Genomic DNA, 16313 nt, shown 5'->3' with positions numbered 1-16313 from the left:
ATCCACACAGTCTAATGGCTTTGCATAGCAAATAAAACACAGCTAGACATTCCTCTGGTATTCTTTGCTTTTGGCCAAGATCCATCTAACATTGGCTATGATGTCCCTAGTACCATGGCCTCTTCTAAACCCAGCTAGCACATCTGGAAGTTCTCTGCTGAGAACTGTTCCAGTTGTTTTTGGATAATCTTCAATGGATCTTGCTTGCTTGTGATATTAGTGATATTGTTTAATAATACTGACTCACCTTTTTTTGGAATGGGAATGCATATAGATCTCTTCCTGTCAGTTGTCCGGGTAGTTGTCCTCCTGATTTCTTGGCACAACCTGGTGAGTGCATCCAAGGCAGCATCTGTTTGCGGAAGTATGTCCATTGGTGTGCCACCAATTCCTGGGGCCAATTCCTTCAGAGCAGCTTGAACTTTCTCCTTCATACCCACTGCCTCTTGATCATATGTTGTTTCATGAAATTCTCCCATGTCAGCCAATTCTTTTTTGGTGTAGTGACTCTGTGTACTCTTCCCATCTTCTTTTGATGCTTCCTGAGTCAACATTTTGCCCTCAGCTTCCTTCAGTATTGCAACTTGGGGCTTAAACTTGTTTTTCACTTCCTTCAGCTTAAGAAATGCTGAGTGAGTTCGTCCCTTTTGATTTTCCAGCTCTGGCTTTTTGCACATTTCATAATAGCAAATCAAATCTTACCCAGGAATAAAGAGAAGCAGTTGTTGCCTACAGACAAAAGAGAAAATTGCTGAATCAAAAACTGATACTCTAAATCTCTGGAAGATACTGAAAAGTGCCTCTGCCCGTATCACCATAGGCCTTGAGTTCTGGTAAAGGTGACATACAGTGTATTCCCTGGGGCATGTACTACCCAGGCTTATGACATTGTCACTTTTCAGAAGCCTCACTTCATTCAGCCAGTTACCATTAAGTCACCTACAGGTCCCAGTGACCCTAATATGTCAGAGTAGAATTGTGCTCCATGGGATTCTCTTTGGCTTAATTTTCAGAAGGACGTCGCCAGATCTTTTTATCCTGAGACATCTCTAGGTGGAGTCTTAACTTCTGGCTCCTTGGTTAGCAGCCAAGTGTATTAACCATTCACAGCCACCCAGCGACCCCACAGGAAATACCAGCTAAACTCACTGCCTGCTGAGTCATTAGTTTTACAGAATCAAAGGAAGAATTGGACCTTGAGGCTTCTTTAAGTTTGGGGGGTGGTTTTAAATCTGCTGTGGTTCTGATTTTCTTATTTCCCCAAGTACTTCTTCAGATATTTTTGTCATCAACTTGCTAGTGGAATTTCAGGTCACTGCTTTGAGACTGCCTAGCAGAGCATTTTCATAAGCACTATCTAGACTCTCACAACGGGAATGGAGTGCATCTCGGTGGCAGCATCAGTTGCCCAGCATCAGCCTATCACAGGTCACTCAGGTATGAGTGGCCCTTCAGTGGTCCCAGTCCCAAAGGACAGGCGATTCAAGCCACTAGTAGCTCCACAGGAGAAAGATGAATAGTCTCCTCTCATATCATTTATGGCCTTGGAAACCCACTGAATGGTCAGCTATTAGTCCATGACTTAACAAGAATGAGCTATGTTAAATATAGCCCTCAGACCAGACTGGATGTGACAATCCTAGAGAAGTCTAGAGCAGCTCTGGAATCAAACTCAGTAGTATTTCTTTACTAAAAGGGGTGAATATCTATACAAAATGTGGTAAAGAATATAAAAGCCCTGCATCAGTTCAGGTATGACCATGCTATAAGCTTACAAACAAAACTGTATCAGAAACCCTTCTTGGGTTCAGAACCATCGGCTTTGAGGAGTGTGTACCTAGGAAGGTGTCTGGTCTCTTTCCTGTAGGAAGCAGAGGGTGCTGAGATGTCCTCTTCCCAGCTTGGAGGTCACCCTCCAACTGGTGAGCTCCCTAGTTGTAAGGGGGCAAGCATGTTGCTGCCCCGTATTGTGCTCTGGGCCCCTGGGTGAGGTGGAGGTAGCCAGGAAGGGTCTCTATGGCTGGTGGTGAGAGTTACCAAAGGGAAATCTCTCTTCTGACTGTTCCCGTGTCTTTGGGTGGGAAAACATGGAGGATAACTGGACTGTTCCATCCCTTCCCGAAAGGGACTGTGAACATCTTGTGGGCTGATCTGATCTTCCTGAAAGCGATCATTTTTTGCTGCCTTCTTCCCCCAAGGGGCTGGCAGCAAAAGACTGAAAACAACAAAAGAAGCCAGGTTTATCAAAGAGAAGATAGCTGGTAAGGACTAGGCTAGCAAACTATGGTGATGCCTCAGAAGAAGAAGGGGACCAAGACTGAGAAGTAGAATCTGATGGGAGAAGGCAGGGTTGCCTTTGCTAAGTGAGGGCTCCTTTCATTAAGTGACTTTGTTTCCGTCATCATCTTTGGCAGGACACAGAGTTGGGGGTGGACTGGCTGGGAAGCAAAAGCAAAAAGTAGAGCTCGGCCCAGCTTTGGCAGGACACATGACCACAAGGCGCTGTTTGTGAGCTTTCCTCCTGTTGGAGGGTGTTTCTGCTCTGCAGAGTGTCTGGTCCACAAACACTGCACTTTCCCATTGCAGATCTGCCGCCGCCTTAACGGGGTCCGGTTCACCAGCTGCAAGAGCGCCAAGGACCGCACGGCCATGTCGGTGACGCTGGAGCAGTGCCTGATCCTGCAGCACGAGCACGGCATGGCCCCGCAGGTGTTCACACAGGCCCTGGAGTGCATGCGCAGGTGAGTCCGCTGCCCCCACCCCTGCTCCCGCCTGCCCCCTACCGGCCACCACGTGTAAACTGCAGATGAGCCTGCCCCAGGGACCCAGTCCCCACACAAGCCTAGCCTGGCATGAATACTGCTCAAAACTATTGATTCTTTCAAACTGAGATAGTAGTAGTTTTGTTTTGTTTTTTTTAACTCGAACGAAAAAGAGTCAGCAATATTCATGCACAGGACTGAGCTGGAAGCACGCAGGCTAGCTGGCAGGTGTGGGTGTGAGATGGCTAAATGAGGAGCTATGATGCTGTTACTGAGCTCTGGCTCCCACCAAGTGGAAGTCCTGGACCTCCTGGCATTCCCTCAGCCACCTGCCTCGTGGGTGTCATTTAGATGACAGCTGTATTAACAGGTGTCAAGTGAAGTCATACATGATGACGAAGACACATCTGCAGGTTGCACTGGCTGCTCTGCTTCTCCTTTAATGGTAGACCAGTTGCTTTTCTGAGCAAAGTGTCCCAATAAGTGTCTCTGGTAACAGCAGCCAGCCCCACCCCACCCTACCTGTCAGTGTGCCATGGCGACCTCCCCCTAATGATGTTCTGATTCTGAGGCAGCAGGTGTGTTTGCAGATTCAACCCGAAACTAAAACATCTGTTTACTGTTGACCAATGCCTTGTTCCAAGCACTGCTGGGAAGCACCTATCTCACATACTGAAAGAAAGGATAAGAAACCTGGTTTCCCCGTCTTCTTCAATGTAGCTCACCAATGCTGTTAAAGTCTCGTTTCCAACAGTCACTTCTACTGAACGTTCTGTACCATTTGTCCTCTCACCAAATTCTTTGAAGTGTTCGATTCTCTTATCCTTTCTGTATGTTTCTGCCGTTTGACCTTCTCACAATAATGCCTTTTTAAAAAAATCACATAAACTCCTGCCTCTTGATCATTGTTGTTATATGCCATCCAGTCAGTCTATTCACAGCTGACCCTCAAGTGGGTTTGCACAGGCTGTAAATCACAGGAAAGGAGATTGTTCACCCTTCTTCCCAGGAGCAGCTGGTGGATTAGAATTGCCTGTCTTTGAACTGGCAGCACAACTCCTTACCTGTTAAGCCACTTGAATTTTGTTAAATTAGGATAATAGTGCCTTATGCTGTCTTTGAAGGTTCACCTGATACTCATTGCTGAGGAGTTGATTCTGACTCCCAGGGACCCTGGCATAGAGTAAGGTTGCCCCTTAGGGTTTCCAAGGCTGTTTTGTGGAGGTGACTACCACAGCCTTTTCCTGGTGGAATAGGGTAGATGTAGATTTCAGGCGTTTTGGTTAGCAGCCAGTTGCTTAAACACTGTGCCACCAGGGATCCTTAAAGATTTTTCTTCTCTTTTTTTGCAAGTAATGTTGTTGTTTTGTACCATAGAGTCGGAACCAACCCATAGTTGACCCTCCAGCGGGTTTTCAGAGGAAGTTACTCTCATGGGTGGAGATTGCCCATCCTTCTCCCTTGCAAGTAATAAGAAATTTTATTGATATACTTAATAAAGAGGCTTTAAACTTCAAATTAGGAAAGGTAATAATCAGTTAGATAAATTAAATACCTTCATTTTATTAAGAATGAAAAATTTATAAGCATGTTGTCTGGTAGACAGCACACATGCAACTGACGAGTGTGGCCATGTGTTCAAGGAGCTGAACCTTCTCCTTAAAGGTTTTTCTTGATGCTCTCTGTTATCCTGAGGCCACCTACTTATGCCCTCCAAGAACGCTTCTCTCATGAAACTCTGTGACCTCGTGAGATAAGCTTTCTTGGTAGACAGAGGGAGAAGGTGAAGAAATTAGGATAGATCTAGTGGGGACCTGAAAAGATGGGGTGATAGTGGACATAGATCAATGGTGATTTATTTTATAAAGCACAGTGTATGGGAATGAGCATATGAAATACTATGTGATTGAAAGAAAGTGTGAAACAAAATGTCCATGAATGAAACACGATGTATACAGATTTAGGATACAAACCAATACAAAAATTAAATTTAAAAAAATAAAGGCTCAACAGCAACTAATAACAAGTTGCTGGACACTAGGAAGTGTCAGAGTGCTAAAACAAGGTCCCTGTACTGTTCGAGACCTTGTATGAATAAACTTCAAATATAAGAATTAGCACAAAGGACCCCCCCCAAAAAAAAGCTTCTCTCCCATCTTTGCCTTTGGTGTCAGGAAGCCTTGCTTTTGGGTTGAAGTTGATAGTACTTTTCAAAGGAAGGCCAAGAGAGTCCTGCCCCTGGGCACCTTGTTCTGTGTTGGCCTCGTTGACCTTGTCTGGGCCTGGCTTTTCCTGTGAGGTCTTGGCTCATTGGAGGTCCGTAGTTCCAACACCCTTGCTGCACCTGATCCTGGGGCACCAGCCAGCACAGGTAGGGTTGGAGGTGTGAGTACTCTAGAAACAGCCTCCATTCATGTGGATTCCACCCATGAGGCTCCCCTCAGGCAGCAAAGGAATAGAAAAAAAACACAGCTGTAGATTAAGCCATGAGAGAAGTGTTAGGTTTATGAGTAGATACATGTCCATTCTCTAGACTCTTGAACAAACCCAATGGAAATAACAATTTTGCTGATTGCCTCTATGCATAAAGGTCTCAGGACACCGGGGGCTAAGTGACTCCATCTGTTATTGCACATGCTGTTATAGTCCAATGTGTTTAGAGCTGCTGGCGGAGGCCCTAGCACCCAGCTGCACAGCCACCTCCAGCTGCCTCCTGTGCATTGTGGGTTTGTATGGGCAGCACCTCATGTACACAAGATACCATCTATCTGTACTATTTGTTTTTTCCAAATTTTAACAAATTTTATAGTGAACACATACGACTTTAAGAGAGTGTAAGAGGTTATTTTGAAAAAACAAAGCGTACTTGCAGTTCATCTCTGCACACTCCCCAGGCTGTTGCCACAGCAGCAAAGCCAGGAGACCCAAAACTCCTAGGGTGGGCTAAACTGCCTTCTTGGTTAGATTCCATTCTAAGGGATAATATTGTCCGGAGGGAGGAAAACCCCAACACTTGAAAGTTGGAGGCTCCAGAATCCACTGCCTTTCCATGGCTTAGTCTGAGCCCAGGCAGTGTATGGCAGCAGTTCTGCTTCCAGTTGATCTGTGAGTAAATGCCCATCATTGGTGTGGTCAGTCAAGAGGCAGCTTCGGCACAATTACACTACCTGTGTTCAGGCATCTGTGAGAAGGTCAAACCCCTTAATGGTTCTTCATGTTCAGCTTGCTTTTCAGAAATCCATGTCTTTGCAGCATGTGAGAGCATGGCAGGGCGCATGGAGCTGTGCTTGGCCACCTGAGAGAGAGTGAACATGGAAAACCATTTTATTCAACCTACATGTGTTTATTTTCAGTAGACTACAATATTTTTTCTTATTTTTCACTTCTCTTTCTCTCCTTTTTTCTTATAACTGTGCTGGTTTTGTTTTGGTATTCCTTCCACACCCCTTTCTGCATATCATCTTTTCTTTCTGTTGTGGCTTCATTCCATTTCCTCCACCCCCACCCCCAATCTTACTTTTGGGTTCGCCTCCTTTTTTTTTCTTTTTTCCTTCACACTTTTTGGTAAAATCCATCGCATGCCTTTTTTTCTTCGTTTACTTTCCCTTCCTTTTTTCTTTTCCTTTCTCCCAAACCTTTTCCTTTTCACAGCATTGGAACACGGGAGGTAGTCACCCAGAAGAACTTGAGCGGCCTGGTGCCCATCCGAGACTTAAGACTAGATCCCAGCCTTCTCTGTTCCATTCCTTTATTAGCTCTGAGCCCCAATTTACTGATTGTGTGGCTCTTTCTGAGCATAGCATACCTGGTGACCAAATTGCGTTGCAAATGAGTATTACTATGAAAAGTTAATCACAAGAAAAACAAAAGTGCCAGAATTTATCTAGCCACCGTGTACCTAACTGGACAGAAGGAATGTGTTAAAAGCGTGACCTGCTAAGAATATCTCATGCCTTACAGTTTGATGTTTTGTTGTTCTGAACTGTAAATGCCCGCCAAATTCTTTCACCAGTAGGACTTGTTCATCAAAATTATGTAGTGTTTTCAGTGCTTGTAACATGTTCCCTGTCACTTATAATTTAACTGGCCTAGAGGAACGTTACTTGTATCAATTCCACATCTTCTGATGTATTTCTTCATTACCTGTACATTTCGTATGCCCTGTTTCCAGAGAAAGGAATTCTGTCTGAAAAGAATTTGTATATTTGATAATATTCTTAAATGTACTGCTAACATTTCCTTTTTGAAGCAAAGTGACAAGATAAACAGATGCTTTGTAACTGCTTCATCTAGATAAACCTATTCAGTAGGACATGTAATTTCTGCTTTCATTTCAAAGCGCAGTCCCTGGATTACAGTAGCAAACAGTTTGCAGAATCATAACATTTCCTTGCTTCTGTTTAAATATTTTTTCAATTTGAGATGACACAAAGCTCTGAATACAATAGTACTTTGTACCAAGTCATACACATATTGCATGTGACTTTTAGATTTACTCTTTTAATGCTTTATTAAATTGATTCCAGGAACCACACACATAGTAATAAAAGGCTGTGCAAGTTACATACTTATTATTCTTAAAATTACATTTTTCATTTTAAAAAATTGCATCTTTCATTCCAGATTAAACTCTAGACATTCTCTTATCTCTTACTCATCATATATGATTAATAATGACAATAATCACAGAAAAATTACCAGAATGTGAGGCCTAATTCCTAGATGTTTGTGCAGGTGAAGCTGTGAGTGATAGAAAGTCACTTTGGTTTCTGCTGTTGTTATTCTCAAATATAAGATGACAATGTCCACAAAACAGGATGCTATTTAACCCCCTACCTTCATTGATGGCAGAAAGGTAATTGCATAGCCACAAAGGCAACAGAATAAATAAGAGAATTTTTCAGCCCCTCTACCGTAAGTTGTTGCTGCTGTTATATGCTGTTGAGTTGGAACTGGCTCATAGCTGGCCCTCCAGCAGATTGTCAGAGGCTGTATGTCGCACAGAAAGAGGTTACTCTTCTTTCTCCTGAGGAGCACCTGTTGGGTTTGAACTGGATGCCTTTCTTTGAGTTGGCAGCACAACTCCTTAGCCCCTAGGCCACCAGAGCATTCTCTGTAAGTAGTTGATGGTTTCTGTCTTGCAGTTCTAATTAGTGGTGCTGCTGTTTTCTACCTCCATATAGTTCCCAGTATACAGCATTGTATGAAGGAGGATTTCTTTTCACTAGTCTGGAAAAACTGAAGAATCTGACTTTTCTAGAAGTATGTACTTCAGCATTCACACAGACTCACTTGGCTGTGGGGCCTCAGAATTCACTGCAGTATTTCCCTAATATGGCTTCAGGTCAGAGTCTAGTCAGAAGTCCTCTCTGTGGGCAACGCCACCAAAACTCCCTGCGAAGCATATAAGCTGTTAGAAATCAATAACAAGTGCCACATTCAGAGTATAAATTCTAAAATGCCAGGAGCATCCATCACACACTAGGGTACCCATTCTTCCTAGTGCGCCAAGGCCCAGTACAGCTCAGGACAGGAATGTCCTCTGCATCACACCTGTAGGTGAACCCACCTTTCTCACACGTACAGTGTCCCTCTGCCTTTCTAGAATAAATGAGGTGATAGTTCTCTAATACAGCTCTTGACATCATTCATAGGGAGTCTCTCACCAAATGCCAGCCCGTTGGTGGTAGTAAGTTGTAGAAGCATGACATTAGTCACTAGAGCCAGTGCCATCTGGCGTGTTCACCATTTGCCGCCTTTCAAACAGAGATGTGCACTTCAGCTGTCCCATACTGTTCTGTCTGCTTTATTTGATAGAGGGGAAGTAGATGCCATGGCCTCATTCAATTCCATCCCACACAGCACAGCCTCACACACCCTTTCCTCTGCGTGCCGGGTTCGGCACACTCTTCCTTCTGGGGGCTAGGGAGGAATGGCGCAAGACAGAAGGATTTAACCAGCTATCAGAGGTCCTACCTTCTATGAGACAGCTTTTCCCAGCCCCCGGGACCCTGAGGTGGTTACTGCAGCACTTTACAGAATCTTCTCCCAAAGGGCAATGATACCAGTCTTTCCATGGTGTCCCAGAGCCCCATGCCAGATCGTCTGGTTGCCATAGTGCCTGCCATGTATTCTTGTTTCTGTGTAGATCAGGCTGTTGGACTGAGAGAGAAATGAGAAAGAAGGGGAGAATACAGAGCTCGTGGCTTCTGTTTCATAGGCCTCATTAAAGAGGTATTATTACCTAAGCAGATAGTCATGGAGGACTTGAGCTGGAAAGGTCATGATAGACCAGCATGGTTGATTTGAGAAGAAACCAGGAAGAAGGCTGTGGGTTTTGTTTGGATCTTCTCCTCTCCACCCCCTTTTGGAATATGTGAAAAAGGGGGAAATAAGGAAACTGAGCAGGCCCTCTTTATGCCACATTTTAATGTTAACAAAGGCTTTTTACTCATGAAATCATGCCATATACGTATCTAAACTCTTTTCTGTTTTAGTGAGAGACAGAACAAAACAAAAACAGGGACATCATTTAAGAAAGAAAAGTCATCCATATTTGGTGATAAGTTTCTGGTTGTTTCTAAGGTAAATGTTAGTACTCAGATAGTGTTAGTAATAACTCTAAATACTCAGTAGTTCTCTTTGGATGGGCTGATAAAATTGGCTACCATGGGGCTTCTGGCTGTTGGACTGAGAGAAAATGGGATGGAAGCAGAGGTGGTGATGTCACAGAGGATTCTCCCTCCACAGTGTGACATCAGACATGGCCACTCTAGTGCCTAGCTTAGAATCAATGAGAGACTCTTGTCCAAATGAGTTCCAAAGTGGAAGATCCTCACAGGAAAAGGAAAACACAGAGGATAAAATGAATTGTTTGGAATTTCCATCCTAACTTGTGTTGGTTTTGAAAATAGATTTCCTTGAGAAAACATTTTTTATTTTTAACATCAAAAAGAACCCTGTAGCTTTGAGATGGTCATAGCCTTAAAATCTCTCCAAGACCTTCTCAACATATAGTGCTGGCTCCTGAAGTTGTACGACCACTGTGATGCATGAAGAAATTTTGTCAACTGACGGGTGACCACAGACAGGGCTACTACTCTTTCTCTCTGCCCTTAAGTTATTTGAGGCAGCTCGTCCCAGGGTGCAGGCCCTGGGATGCAAATGCCAGCAGATGATCTACCTTGTGACTGGATTTTTGTAAACCTCAGCAAAATTACAAATCTCGGGGGTGGGGTGGGAGGAACGTAAATACAGTATGATTTGGAAATTAAATTGAAACCAACGTTAGTACCAGAATTTCATTCATAAAAGCAAAAATAATTCATGGAGTGAAACCAGTAATTTGCATCTTTAACCTGCACAGAAAAAATAATGGAGATGTACCTAAGCCATTCTTCCATGCTCCTTAATGCACCCATGATCTGTGGTTTCAAGAAGTTTGCACATTTCTATACAAATGGAAAAGCCATAACTGAAACAGTCTGTCAGTGTAAAAACTTCCAAAAATTAAGTGTAATTAACTGTGCATAGAAATCTCTAGTTTCTGCTTATTTAAATGGAATTCTATTTTTATCTGGTTGTGAATGTTAGACTTACACAGTGCTTGTTTACTCTGGGGACTCCCTGTTCAGTGGCCAAAGCCTTTAACCTAGCTGATACACGGCTGAGAGTTTGGGCCTCTGGTAACCAGAAAGCACACCTGAGCTACTAAATGAGCTAGAAACGAACAGGTAGAAACTTCTAAAATGGCCTGGACTTAACCCTGTTCAACGAAAGTATTGGGTCTTACCAAAAACATTTTACATAATTCTTGATAACATGACAGTCGGAAAACGCTTGAGCAGCCACTGATTTTTTTTAATTGCATGATATAATGTTATTCATACAATTTGAAATCATTTTTCTAGACCAGTATTTCTTGATAATTGCAAATTTTACATCTCACAAAGGGAATTTTGTACTAAATTTGATAACTAGTTAGTTTAATGGCTTGACTTAGAATAATTTAAAACTGTGAAGTTATGCTATGTTGTAGGAAGTCATGAATTTTAACGTAGCTTGTGCCTGTTAACATCATGTCCACACCAGAAAATTTCCTACAACATCCTTCAGCTCTCTCATATAAGAATTGCGAGGATCCTAGCTGACTGCCCGTGTTCCCGGTCACCATTTGTTTTGCCCACTGGGTCGGCAGCTAACACAGCCCTTCCAGCAGATGCTGCCAGGCAGGTGACTTGGGTGGAGGTGGTGGAATGGTGGCACATGTGAGCTCTCCCTGGCTGAGTCTCCCTCATGTGGGTGGTAAGCCATAAAGATGGCTGTCACAAGGAGACCTCCTAAGGCCTTCCTCCTTGATGCCTCAGTCCTGAGCGCCATGTAATCCCACTGTGCAGACGTGCCGAGGCCACAGGGTGGCTGTACACCCAGAGCCACCGTCTCCTCAGTGGCAGTAGTGTGTTAGAACCACCTCCTCGGCCTGGCTCCATGATGGATTCTGCAAGAGAAAGCTGAATGTTGAATGTAATGTGCTGAAATAGAGAAATAGGGCTCTGTAAAGGCTTTAGTAGGAGCAGCAGTATTTCTTTTTCCATTTACTTTGCTGTATCACAGAACCTTTGAGCCACAAGTTGGATCAAGCCCCCAGATAACTTCACAGTGCTCCCTGAGATACACGAAACCATTAATCTACAAAGATTCTTCTGCTTCCACTTAGATGTGCTGCTTTTGGAAACACAAAATCTTGCAGCCCCATACAGCATGTGTCCATCTGTGCTTCTTAACTGCCTTGTTCAGAAATCTGCCATCTTCCATGTGTATTGCTGTATATGAGTCTGGCACCCATTTAGAGTAATCAGTCTTTTTTTTTTTTTAATGCTATGAAAATAACCAGATCATTTCATCTTAGTTTAAGTCTTTTATTTTTTTTCCTTTTTTACTGCTGTCATTTCTTGTGCTTGTTTTTTTCCCCAGTGAGGGTTGTCGAAGAGAAAATACAATGAAGAATGTTGGAAGTCGCAAATATGCATTTAATTCCCTGCAGCTGAAGGCTTTCCCCAAGCATTACAGGCCTCCCGAAGGGACTTACGGAAAAGTTGAAACATGAACAAGGTTTCCTCTCATTAGCTGTTATATAATAAATGTGGGTACCCTCTAGTGTCATATATATGAATTCTTCAAGAAGAACTGAAGGATGGGTTTTTATTCTTGTGTTTTTAAAAATACTTCACTAAAGAGTCTATGGAGCATGTTTTATTCCCCATTGGAATCAATAGGAGGTAATGTTTGGCTCAGTAGTTGGGATAGTAATGACTGGCCATTTAAATAGCCTTCAGCTATAACTACACAGATAACGTTGATAGTTAACTTTATGAATCAAGCTAGGTATGTCTGAAATACTAGAAGACTTTTTAAATGCCCATTTAGGCAGCTCTTCCCATAACTTATTTTTCTACCAGTTAACTCAAATTTAAACACTTAATTGCAACTGATTTTTAAAAAATCTGAATGCAAAACAGTAATATAGGGCATAAATGGATCCCACACAGATCATATGTTCAAGGTTAACTCACGTTTGGGGACAGAAGCTAGCAATACTGTCTGTGACCATGAGAACAAGTGGTTCTAATAAACCGTCCATCTGTAACAACACCTCGGAAATTAGCAGTTACAGTGAAGGTCAGTTAACCATCGGGAGATAAGGCTTTGTTTGAAGATACCTGCAAAGCAGCCCACACAGTGGAAGCCACTCTTCTTCCTGTCCCTTACGAGTTACAGAACAGGGTATCTGCTTGAGAGACTGTTCTTCCAGTAGAAGTCCAACTCCAGGTCTAGGTCCCTCCATGTGGGCGGAGAATATATCCCTTTCTTCTCTGGATGTTGAGTACATGAACCTGTGACCTTAAATGTGGCATGTCCATTGTCTCTCAGCACTCCAATGGGGAATGTGTGTATGTAGACATAGTGGAAACCTAAATGTTTTCAGATCATAATATTCTTTTGTAGGATTTCCAGTTTATCTCCTAAAAGACAAAATGCAATCATGTTTGATGAATGTGTCTTATTTTCAGGTTTGCAATAATTGTTACTTACTCTTCTTGTTTTGTTATATAACTATTGAGAAACAGTTAAAATTATCTCAAGTGAGATTTGAAAGGGATTTATGGGCCATAAAACTTAGGGACTATATATAAAATAAAGTCTAGTCATCTTTTTTAAGAAGGTGATGAATCTTATTTGCACATAGCAGAGGATTTTTTTTCCTTAGGCATCTGTATGTTTTATCAAGTCTGTTTATCATGATTATAATGTTTACATGTTTCTTAAAAGGCTATCAAAGAAATAGATGTGACATGTGCTAATGATGCTGAGAAATCGATACCCTAATTATTTGTGAACCCCTTGGAAAGTGTTCTCTATGTTGCGTTCCAGATGTTGTTATTTTGATTTCTTTAGAAATAACACTTTGAAATGTGTAACAATGGCTTGGGTCTGGGGGTGCTGACATAAAGACAAGCCCACTACTTGGAGGGGACTCAGGCGAAGCAGAGGTCCCTCTCCCCACAGAAGGCAGTGTGGGTACAGAGCCAGCTGCTCTGTTGATGCCTGCCGGGCGGAACCTCCTCGCTTGAGGAACGTGCTCTGGCGTTGGAGGACACGTCAGTGTGGGCACTTGCAGCTCCTGCTCACTTTTCCCAGCTGGTCCCTGCTGGAGGGTGGGAAGCACAGAGATGCTGCAGAGGTGGCAGCTGCTAATGTCAGATTCTCCCATCCCTGAGTATCCATTCCTGTTAAAAAAAAAGTTTGTCTTCATTATGCCTGATTTAACTCTTTTACCTCACCGTCATTTTTTTATGTGTAATCGTGCGTCCTTTAACATTGCTACCTTTAAATTTTTGTTTACTTGGATTTTTTTCCCTTCAGAATTAAATACTTTGTCCTTATTTATCCCTATAATTTCTCCCTCAAGATGATTAAGTGTTTGCATTTATCAAAAGGGAAGCTAGTAAATATTACCTGCTAGCAACTTTTTATGTTGCCCCTTTTATATATGAGTCATTTTTCCAATTTTTGCTTCATATTCTGGGTCACTATAAAACAAGACTTAGCTCATTCTGTAGGAAATACTCAGGTTTCTGCATTCTCTGAAAGCATTGTTGCTGGGCGAACGTATTCTAGAACTTTCCCTGTGGCCGTAGAAGCACTACCAATTCTAGCAGTGGGCACGCCAAACAGTGTTGAGGGCCAAGCAGCTCCTCACTCATGGAGATTTTTGTTTTCAGTTGCACAAGGAAGGCAGGTTTACAGGTGACTGTGAAATCCAGGTTCTCATGTTCCTTAAAGGACACCTGCTATTTACAAGGAAATGCTGAGATGTGCTGAAAACCAGAAATGTCACGTGGATCCTGTGGAAGCTCCTGCAGCACAGTTGCCTTTGGTTTCCTTCACAATGTAAAAATGTTGTATAATACAGTCTGTCCCTACACAACTGTACTTGCCAAGCTTAGTGCATTCAAATACTTTAATTTATTTGTTTTGGGCAGTATTACCATATATAAACATATAGCCACTGTTTTATATATTCCGAGCTCATTCAAAGCCATGTATGCTGTAAATGTGCTAGTCTTTAGAATGACAAATAAATAACTGACTAGAACATATTAAACTTGGTCTTGCCTGATTAATATTCCTTGGCATTGAGGACTAGCATCTGCCTTGGTATTGAATTTTGGTCTGCCAAATACATTTGCTTGTAGACAGGGGCTGCACAAGGCCTCAGATTTATAACCTTGTTCTTCTGATCAGCAGCAATGTTTGGGACAAGTGTGTGGCCTGTAGCTGAAGATGACCCGGGGCCTGCCAGGTCCTCCTGCTCACTTGCTGGTGACAAGCAAGTGCTTGCCTTCTCTGAGCTTCCTCTATTACAGGCAAAGTATGGACAACAATGGTACGTACTTTATGAGGCCACTGTGAGGCACCTTGTAGAAAGCATTCAATAAATATTATACTTACCTTTCTGTGTCCACAGCTATAGACTGAGTTGTCACCAGCCAGCCTAGCCCCTCCCTGTGTCACTTGAGAAGTAGAATTCCAAGATTGGTTTGATTGTTAAAACCAGGATTACATTTTACACCATTGCACCTGCTAGTCGGCACACGTACCATTGACCTGCTAGTCGGCGCACATGCCAAATTAATTCCTCTTAGAAAATCTCTGGCAGTGAAATGTATAATTAGTACATAATTTGTTTTTAAATTTTTTTTATCTCACCAACGCACTCCCCCAGAAACTTCCGCTTCCCCTAGCAGCTTTCTTGTTATTTTCATGGACTCTTGAGATGGTACCTCTTTTTTCTTGTGTCTTTAATTATTGTGAACATAGAACATTTTTTATACTTTACTTGTAGTTCCAGTTTTGTCCCTTCACCGGAGTGTTGATCTTTTCAAACAGGTTAACTCTTTATAAAGTACAATATAGACATAGCACAGATAATGTGTGTGTTTATGTGTTGTTGTTTTTCAAATTGAAATTTTGTGGCAACCCTGCGTTGAACAAGTCTCTTGGCACCATCTTTCCCAAAGCTCAGTTTGTGGCTCCATGCCACATTTTGGTAATTCTCAAAATATTTTAAACTTTCTCATAATGCTCTCACATTTAGTAGACTGCAGTATACACATGGCTTTGAATTGTGTTGGGAAACTACCAAAAATGTGTGATTCACTTTATTGCAATATTTACTTTATCAAGGTGACTAGAAACCAAATCCACATATATCTGGGGTATGCTTGTATATTAACACCTCTGTCATACATGTTTTAAAACCTGTTTGTCAGTTGTCTTTTGCCACTGATTATAGTAAGAGGTTTTTATAAAAATTAAATGTTTTATGTGCATCAAGAAATTTCTCCGAAAAAAAAAAAAAAGAATTTTCTCCAAAAGAGTGAAAACATAACCTATAGATAGGGGAAGAATATTTGGCAATATCTGACAAGGAGTCCCTGTCTGAAGCCTATAGTGAACTGCAGCAGCTCAACAAGAAAAAGACAGCTCGCTTACAAAATGGGTAGAAAATATGAAACAACTTTGAGAAGACATTGGGATAACCAAAGACGACATTGAGATGGCCAACAAGACCCGGAAGAAATGCTCTCAAGTATGCATTGCCATCTGAGTGGTACCAACTCATAGCTGATGCACTCAAAAAAATTTTGCCCCTCTTTCTTCTACAGGAATGCTGGTGGATCTGAAACACCAGAGAGGTGCTGCCTTTGGGTTGTCAGCATGGCTCCCTCCAGACTGCACACTAACTATTGTAGAGATGCAAGTCAAAACAACAGTGGGGTACTGCCTCACTCCAACAACAATAACAAGGTTCAGTGAGTCAAAACCCAACAAATCTTGGCAAGAGTATGCAGGAAGTCCTTTCATACATTGCTAGTGGCCATGTAAAATGGTCCAGCCACTATGGAAAGCAATCCTTAAAAAGTTGAAAATACCCTGCCCAGGGCGAGCCGTCGCGGCCCTCTGCTCGGGGCAGGCTGCCCTCGGCCC

The 16313-nt window shown here is 42.5% G+C and overlaps 1 protein-coding gene across 5 annotated transcripts in view; it reads left to right on the top strand.

Annotated features, from left to right (window-relative positions):
• Window positions 1-11979, top strand: part of INPP4A (inositol polyphosphate-4-phosphatase, type I, 107kDa) — a 65019-nt gene extending 53040 nt beyond the window's left edge. For 2 of the 5 annotated variants that reach the window (XM_006879374.1, XM_006879378.1), the window contains 2 exons: window positions 2587-2741; window positions 11736-11868. In XM_006879374.1, the coding sequence (XP_006879436.1) occupies window positions 2587-2741; window positions 11736-11868 (288 nt within the window). Of the gene's footprint in view, window positions 1-2586; window positions 2742-6413; window positions 6656-11735 lie in introns of those variants that run through there. The other 3 variants (XM_006879377.1, XM_006879375.1, XM_006879376.1) reach the window with 3 other exon arrangements.
• Window positions 11980-16313: the final 4334 nt, after the last annotated feature.

The sequence above is a fragment of the Elephantulus edwardii genome, unplaced genomic scaffold (assembly GCF_000299155.1).
Source record: "Elephantulus edwardii isolate Elephantulus edwardi_28Jun2011 unplaced genomic scaffold, EleEdw1.0 scaffold00003, whole genome shotgun sequence".
Taxonomy (NCBI): Eukaryota; Metazoa; Chordata; class Mammalia; order Macroscelidea; family Macroscelididae; genus Elephantulus; species Elephantulus edwardii.
Note: the sequence above shows the minus strand (reverse complement) of the source record. Positions and strands in the feature narration are given on the sequence as shown.